The sequence below is a fragment of the Arachis ipaensis genome, chromosome B06 (genome assembly GCF_000816755.2).
Source record: "Arachis ipaensis cultivar K30076 chromosome B06, Araip1.1, whole genome shotgun sequence".
NCBI lineage: Eukaryota > Viridiplantae > Streptophyta > Magnoliopsida > Fabales > Fabaceae > Arachis > Arachis ipaensis.
In genome coordinates this window covers 88,951,367-88,959,221 of record NC_029790.2, presented here as the reverse complement: position 1 = coordinate 88,959,221, position 7,855 = coordinate 88,951,367, and the positions used below count along the sequence as shown (strand labels likewise).

At 35.9% G+C, this 7,855-nt stretch overlaps 2 protein-coding genes across 2 annotated transcripts; one reads left to right on the top strand and one right to left on the bottom strand.

The window, feature by feature from the left end:
- Positions 553 to 2,120, top strand: LOC107647033. Its single transcript, XM_016351165.1, has 2 exons — positions 553 to 1,250; positions 1,415 to 2,120. The coding sequence occupies exons 1-2, from the start codon at positions 553 to 555 to the stop codon at positions 2,118 to 2,120; spliced, it is 1,404 nt and encodes a 467-aa protein (XP_016206651.1).
- Positions 4,094 to 4,974, bottom strand: LOC110264039 (serine/threonine-protein phosphatase 7 long form homolog). The gene is made up of 2 exons (XM_021105803.1): positions 4,263 to 4,974; positions 4,094 to 4,188 (listed from the first exon to the last, which is right to left on the bottom strand). Exon 1 carries the CDS (start codon positions 4,967 to 4,969, stop codon positions 4,331 to 4,333), a length of 639 nt encoding a protein of 212 aa, XP_020961462.1. The 5' UTR covers positions 4,970 to 4,974; the 3' UTR covers positions 4,094 to 4,188; positions 4,263 to 4,330.

The window sequence follows — 7,855 nt, the reverse complement described above, 5'->3', positions numbered from 1 at the left end:
AATTGGTTAAATTCGAAGTTATTAAGTCAATATAAGTAAGTTAGTTAAATTAAAATTTGTTAAATTATTTAAATTAAAATTAAGTGAATATAAATAGGAATTTATTAGTTAATTAAGTAATAACTAGTAAATTAGTTAAATTAAAATTAGTATTTGTTAGTAGATTAGTTGAATACAAATAAGTATTTGTTAGTAAATTAGTTAAATATAAATAGTTTGGAGGGTTTTATTATAATTGATGCAGTAAAAATTTGTTTTACCTTTATTTTCGAATGTTTAAATATTTATGTTTTTAAAATTGGTTGTATGGCTGTCCTGGTTGCAGAAATTCCTTTTGTCGCAGATGGTGAATTTGCCGTTGGGATGGAATTCAGTTTCAGGGAAGCTGTTATTAAAGCGATAAAAGAGTATACTATACGAAGAAGCGTAGATTACCGGGTGTATGAGTCTGAGCCGTTGACATTTTATGCGAAGTGTACACAGTATGGGTCAGAGTGTGATTGACTTATCCGGATTAGCATGATCAGCCGGAAGTACTATTGGGTTGTAAGGATGTATAATGGTAGTCACACATGTACCAGAGCCACAATTTCTCAGGATCATTCTAAGCTGGATTCGATCACGATTGCAGAAGCAACTAAGCCGTTGGTTGAGGTTGACCCCGCCTTAAAGGTAAAATCGGTTATAGCAGAGGTGCAACCGAAGTTCAACTACACTGTTAGTTATCGGAAAGCATGGTTGACTAAGCAAAAGGCAGTGGAAAAAATATTTGGAGGCTGGGAGGCATTGTACGAAGCGTTGCCTATATGGTTTGATGCCATGTGTCACAAGGAGCCTTCAGCTGTTGTTCATTTTGAGACTATGCCTGCATATCAAGGCGATGACTTGGTGACTGATATTCGGGTATTGCATCGTGTTTTTTGGAGTTATTACCCCTGCATTAGAGCTTTCAGACATTGTAAGCCAGTTGTCCAGGTGGATGGGACTCACTTGTACGGAAAGTACAAGGGTTGTCTACTAGTGGCAGTGTCACAGGATGGCAACAACAATATCGTCTCAATTGCGTTTGCAATTGTGGAGGGAGAGACTTCAGATGCGTGGCACTTTTTTCTGAGTAACCTTCGTCAGCACGTTGTCACTCGGGATGGTGTGGGACTGATATCCGACCGTCACGAATCCATAAATGCAGTTGTGGAAAGGAGTAACGGGGCTTGGTCACCTCCGAGAGCCTTTCATATGTTTTGCATCAGGCATATAGAGTCGAATTTTTTTAGAAAATTCAAGGCGCCGTACTTACAGAAACTGGTCGTCAACATAGGTAACGCTCAGAGTAGCTAATTAATTTAGTAACAGAGTTCCATTCAATTCGTGTGTTGACCTCTATTGTTTCAAATATTTCTTTCTATCCTGCAAGATATTCGAGGACGGTGCGGGAGTACGAGGTGCGTTACCAACGTTTACGAGAACGGGGCGAGGGCTACACTGACTGGTTAAACCGAATCCCCCGGGAACAGTACGCGTTGGCTTTTGATGGTGGATATCGATGGGGTCATATGACGACAAATCTAGTGGAATGCATCAATTCAGTATTGAAGGGTGCACGTAATCTCCCCGTGACTGCCCTTGTGAAGGTAACATTCTACAGGCTGAACGAGTTGTTTACCCGAAAAAGAGCGGAGGCGGAAGCCCGTATTAATGCTGGCCATGTGTTTTCTGATGTCGTGACCTCGAAGTTGCATGCAAACCAACTTGCATTAGGAAACATTCAGGTTAGTTGCTTTGACCGGCAGAATGAGGTCTTTGAGGTGCGTGAGATGCCAAGTGGACTGGAGTTTGCAGTGAATCTACGTGGCCTTCGATGTGACTGTGGTGAGTTTCAGGTGGACCGGATCCCCTGTCGACATGTGTTTGCATGTTGTGCCAACCAACGACTGGATTGGCAAGTATATGTTCATGATGTGTATAAGATGGACCAAGTTCGGCGGGTGTACCGAGCAAGGTTTAGGCCACTAGGTAACCCCACTACATGGCCTGCTTACAACGGACCTCGGTTCATCCCAAATCCGTTCCTGAGACGCGTCACGAAAGGTCGCCCAAAAATGACGCGCTTCTTGAATTAGATGGACACGCGAATGTTACGTCGGCCTAGGCGATGTACGCTATGTGGAGCTGAGGGACACAGCCGTAGCAGATGCCGTCAGCAAGGTGGTGCAAATGCCAACAGAGATCATTAGTAGATTCTTATTCTGAGATGACATTATATATGTGACATTATATATGTGGCAATATATGGTTTGTCATGAGTTGTCCATTTGAGTTAAGCAAGTATGATATATGTAACCTGTTCTGTGTTGTGTTATAAACTACGGCAACCCAGCCTTACTCTCCATCTATAGCATTTTATAATATGACATCAATTAATACATAGTCCACATATTTAATCCCTTCAATAAGTTCATAAATACATAAATTCTCTAAACAAACCATCTACTAAAACATAGTCCATAGTCCAAATTATTAATACATAAATACTCTAAACAAACCATAGTCCAGATCATTATTAATACATAATTACCCTAAACCCTAAATAGTCCAAGTCGTGCATACATAATGACCAACACATGCAAAGAACTCTAAACATTGTCCACATTTTTTAAAGCATAAATAAGAGTATTACACCACAACTACTTTCTCATTACCCACTTTACATCATTCACGAAGTTCTTGCATTTTTTGCGGCCTTTTTTAACACAGATGGCGTGTAGCGATTAGCGCTACGACGTGATGGATCAATCCTCATATTGTAACCTTTGTCTTTGTCATCCGGAGTTTGTGCCCGGCCTGTATACAAAATAATAAAAATAATTAAATATTATGACATTAGGTAGTCAAACCAACATGGATACCACTTATGAACACAAAATGAATAGCCAATCGAACATGTAAAGCAAAATACGAAGCATAATACCATCATTACGGGATTCCTCATCCTCATCGAACTCCTCTATTTCATCCTCGTCATCATCATCCTCGTCATCCGGGTCATCTACTAGATACGCATTAGTCTCTTGCTCGAGTGGGTTAGCATCTTCTTGAAGTGGTCCCATGTCAATACGGTTAGGATTTTGACTATTAAAAACTCCGCGTCCACCTACACTTCTACTAGAGTCAACAAATACGAACCCTCCGGAAGCGACCGATGAGGTATGGCACGGGAGCCTCGCATCCAATGAATACCTACCTGCCAAGAACTCAGGCTGATTGGCATATTGTGGTTGTCCTGCATCTGCAGCCATGAACTCAAGCAACTGGCTAAAAGAACCTCCTTCTCCTGGTTCAAACTGTGACATACCCCAATATTGTTGCGGCATTGGAAATGACGGGGAGAACTGTGTCTGAGTTACATACTGGCTTGAGAACTGAGGTTGTTCTTGTGGAAGTGGATTCGAAGTAGGAGGTGGCACCGATTGTGGCTCCAGTTCCTCATTGTCATTATCCGCATCCTGACTATCCTCATCCATACCCTCACCACCATCATCCATATCCTGATTACCCTCATCCATATCCTGATTATCCTCATCACTTTTTTGACCCACAACATTCGACAAGTTCAAGTGGTCCCTATATTTTGACCGGTACCAGTACATATAAGTTTCCAATGGATGTTGTGAAGGCATGGGAAGCTTAGAAAGAACGTAGTGATACCTGTTTGTCCAATGCATAACCCAACTTGAATGACTCGGTGTTGTGGCCCAGTTAAGATTCTTAGGACCAGTCAGGACTTCTCCATGCGCCTTGTCCAGATTCTGCTCCTGCTGAGGTACTCCCTAAACGAAACCGAACTGTCGCCTATACCTATCGGTAGCATGCCACTCGATACATTCAAATGACACCAACGGAACAGTAACGGACCACACAACCGACTGCATATAGATCTCAGGAGGAATTATGTTCGGATCCACGCGGTCCACAGCATATGCAACCCACACAAATTGGGAAAAATAAAGGAAACTCATGATTACAACCCAGAATATCAATAACAATAAAAATGCCTCATAAAAATACCCCAAACTCATAAATCTTTAATTAAAAGACACCTGGCCTTCCTGGAGTTCATCAAAGGCCTTCCTAAAGTGAGCTAGATTCAAATATCTATATCGTCGGTCACCACGCTCCCAGTTACGCCACCTAATATCATATATTCAATTAGCTAAACTGAATTTTAAATATAAAGCTACGGGTAGATTGTAACGTAACATTACCTGTTGGCTAGTGGAAAACTGTGGGGTTCTCTAGGGAGCGGCGATAGATATGGCAGTCGGATCCAAGCTCAACCGAGCAGAAGTGTTATTGAACCATCAATTTCCTTACAGTTATAACGAGATGCCCTGCATAACCTCCTGTAGAGGTGTGCTAGGCATGCCGAACCCCAACTATAATGTCCAATACTGGCAAAATCACGAAGCAATGGTAGAAACTTCCAGTGCACACCTGCCCCAGATTTATCCCCAAACAAGATCGTCCCGATCAGCAACATAATATGGCACTTCACATACCTCTGTATACTTAATTCATCAGTCAACTGAATATTTTCTTTTAGATCCCGCAGCCAAGTCAGTTTTATGCAGCATCCTCTACACTCCGACTTACGCAGTGCCACTCCAAATTGATGCAAACATTCTGCCTCCAACGCTGAGAAACTACTCATTGTCATCCCAGTAACTGGAAGACCATCCATCGGGAGACCAAGAATTAAAGCCACGTCTTCAAGAGTTACGGCACACTCACCAATTGGAAGGTGAAACATATGTGTATCTGGGTGCCACCGTTCTATTAGAGCATTCACGAGTGCTTTCTGATTTTGTACGATACCAATTTGAGATGCATGATAGAATCTAGTAACTTGTAAATGGTCCTCCACCCGATCGTTGTACCGATCCAGCGAAACTGGATGGTCACAGGTCAACATTCTTAATTTCTACAAAAAAACATAACAAGTTATTAGTCAACTCACAAACTATTGCTAATTTACTACTACAAAGCAAGAATTTTTAAACTACAGACACTTACTAACAAAATCTTCACAACTAACTCAATAACAAATATTACTTGAAACCAAACATCTGTTATAAATTATTTGACTTAACTTGACTAAAACAAATAATTACTACTTCCAAAATGAATTATTAATAACATTAACTAATAGATACAAATACATATATTCATAATACATACATATACATACTTTCCTACTCAAATCTCAATAAAATTAGTAAATTAGAGATGCTGTTTGTTTTTTTATTTACGATATATCAATAATTTTTCTAATATATAACATTATTATTATCTGTTTTATTAATTACCTATTAGCTATTACTTAAATAAATTTAAACATATATTTCGAAATTTTAAAAAATATTAATAATTATCGTCAATATCTTCTTAAATTCATTTTTTAATAATAATAATAATTAACTTTTCTAACAATGATAATTACAATTAACTACAATAAAGTAACACACTTTTATAAATTAATACTAAAATTCACCGATTATGTCCAACTGTTCATTGTAGTCACAACAATATTAAATAATATCGTAACAATTATAAATAATTAAAAAATTATAAAATATTTCAAAAAACAAATTGTATCCAAAAATTAATAACAATTCGGTTTAAATTTTATAATTTATTTTCTAAATATTTTAATATTTCACTTCTTCCGAAATTCTAAAAATTATAAAAAAAAATATTAAACAAATTAAAAAAAATATTGTGTTTCTTTCTTTTAAACTGCAACAACAAGAATCGTATATAGCATCATCATTGTAACACACTAACAATAATAATAATAATTAACACACTAATAATATTAACTTTTATACAAAAATAGTGAAAAAATAAAAAAAATTAAATTAGTCCTAATCATTCTATGTATATTTTTAAGTTTAGATCCTAACAATAATAATAACAACTAAATTTTTAACAATAATAACTATAATTATAAAAATTAAAAAAATTTTAAACAAACTTACATAATCTGAGAAACTGAGATAGTGCATAATATGAAACTCAAGGCGATCAACATCTTTAATTTTATTTCTTTTTGACATTTTTCTATTCACTCCACCATGCAAACCCACCACCAACAGAGGAATGAAGAATAGCAATGGAGTTTTGGGGTTGAAAGTAAAGGCTCATAGTTAAAACTCGGATGGTGAGAGTTTTTGTTGCATCCAGCAACTCGGTATGTGGGGCACCGTCTGGGGAGCAAGGTTTGAGCGTTGCGTGTCCACCATATATCAACTCGGACCCTCCGTTTTCGTTGCAACAAGTCGGACCCTCCGTGTTGTTCATTGTCTGTCGCACGGTCCGATTTGCTTGACATTTTGACACCACATCTATGTTCAGCACCCCCTTCCTATAACCCGGGGGTCCATATGAAAATTAAAAAGTGTTTTTCTTATCTCCTAATTTTGTATTTCAGTGTCTCTTATCCAAACACATTCTCTGTTTTCTTTCCTCTTGTTTGTTGTTGATGAGTAGTAGCTGATTAATGCCTATCGTCAGAGCTTAGTGAGTTTAGTTAAGATAAGGGTCCAAATTTTTGATAAAAAAAATTAGTAATACTTCTTCCAAAATAAAAAATTAGTTCAATTGGCTCAAATACTTTGCTATGACTTAAAATATTAAAGTTCAATCTTCATCTTTTGTTTTTATTGCACAATAATTTTTAGTTTTAAATATTCAAAACATGTTAGATTTGGATTTAACTAAGTGTATTCGTATTTCGCAGCTCTGCTCTATTCAATAAGCAACACTTTCTCTACATTTGAGTTCAAATATAAAAAAATTAGATATTTTTTATTTATGTAATTTAGTATTATTTTACATTTTACATTTTACTGTTTATCTAATTTAATTTTTTATATCATAAAAAATATTAGAATATTCAATAATAAGTATTGATATTATTGTATTTGTATAAATTGATAAAAAAAATTCAATAAATATTATAAATTTTAATATTTGTCATTCTAACTTCTTTCATATTTTACATATAAAATAATCATGAAAAATTAAAGAATTGATGTATTTTTTAAGAGGAAGGTTAATATTTAAGAAGAAAAACATATAATTTTTACAATATCAACACATGTAGATAGTTTTTCTACTTTAATAAATTACGAAAAAAATGAGATACAACTTCCAAAAGTTTAAAGAGTTGCATTTGATGAGTTTGACCTTAATTCTTTGGAACAAGACCTTAGAAAACGATTTTAAATTTGGTAATATCATCCAAATTAGAGAGATGAGATTAAATGAACTTATTTTAAATGAAGTGCATGTCAAAAGCATCTTAACAATTATCTTCTATCTAATCCTCCAAAAATTTTATTTCAAGTTCCTCTGCTATTTAACCCTTCCAAAATTTTATTTTAAGTTTCGCCACTGGACTATCGTACAGTATAATAACAACATTAATGATTGGTGGTCTTTTTATATGACGCAGGCCAGTTCTAGAAGCAATTTAATTTATCAAGTTCTTGTAACTAGTTAACACCGACTTTACTTCTCAGTCTCACACTAGTTTACCTACGTGTGTACCAAACAATCAGTTTCAGTCATGAAAATTAGATGACCAAGAGTTAAATGGTCGTAAACTTTGGGTGTAAGTAATCATCTACCCTAATCAAAGTCAACGCTATAATTTTCCAAGTTTGGTATTGAGTATTGACAAGAATAAGGGCAATGCGTTTTTTTTTTTTTAGCAATGATAAGAGTTTGGAACTCGTAACTTCTTAGATTATTAATTAGTCATACATGAGTAAATTGATTATACTTTAGTATTGAG

Bases quoted from the DNA above. Each gene is read 5' to 3' on its own strand.
- LOC107647033 (XM_016351165.1), top strand. From the start codon at position 553: ATGTATAATGGTAGTCACACATGTACCAGAGCCACAATTTCTCAGGAT. The intron at 1,251-1,414 runs GCATATAGAGTC...CTATCCTGCAAG, and splicing joins TTTCATATGTTTTGCATCAG to ATATTCGAGGACGGTGCGGG.
- LOC110264039 (XM_021105803.1), bottom strand. From the start codon at position 4,969: ATGTTGACCTGTGACCATCCAGTTTCGCTGGATCGGTACAACGATCGG.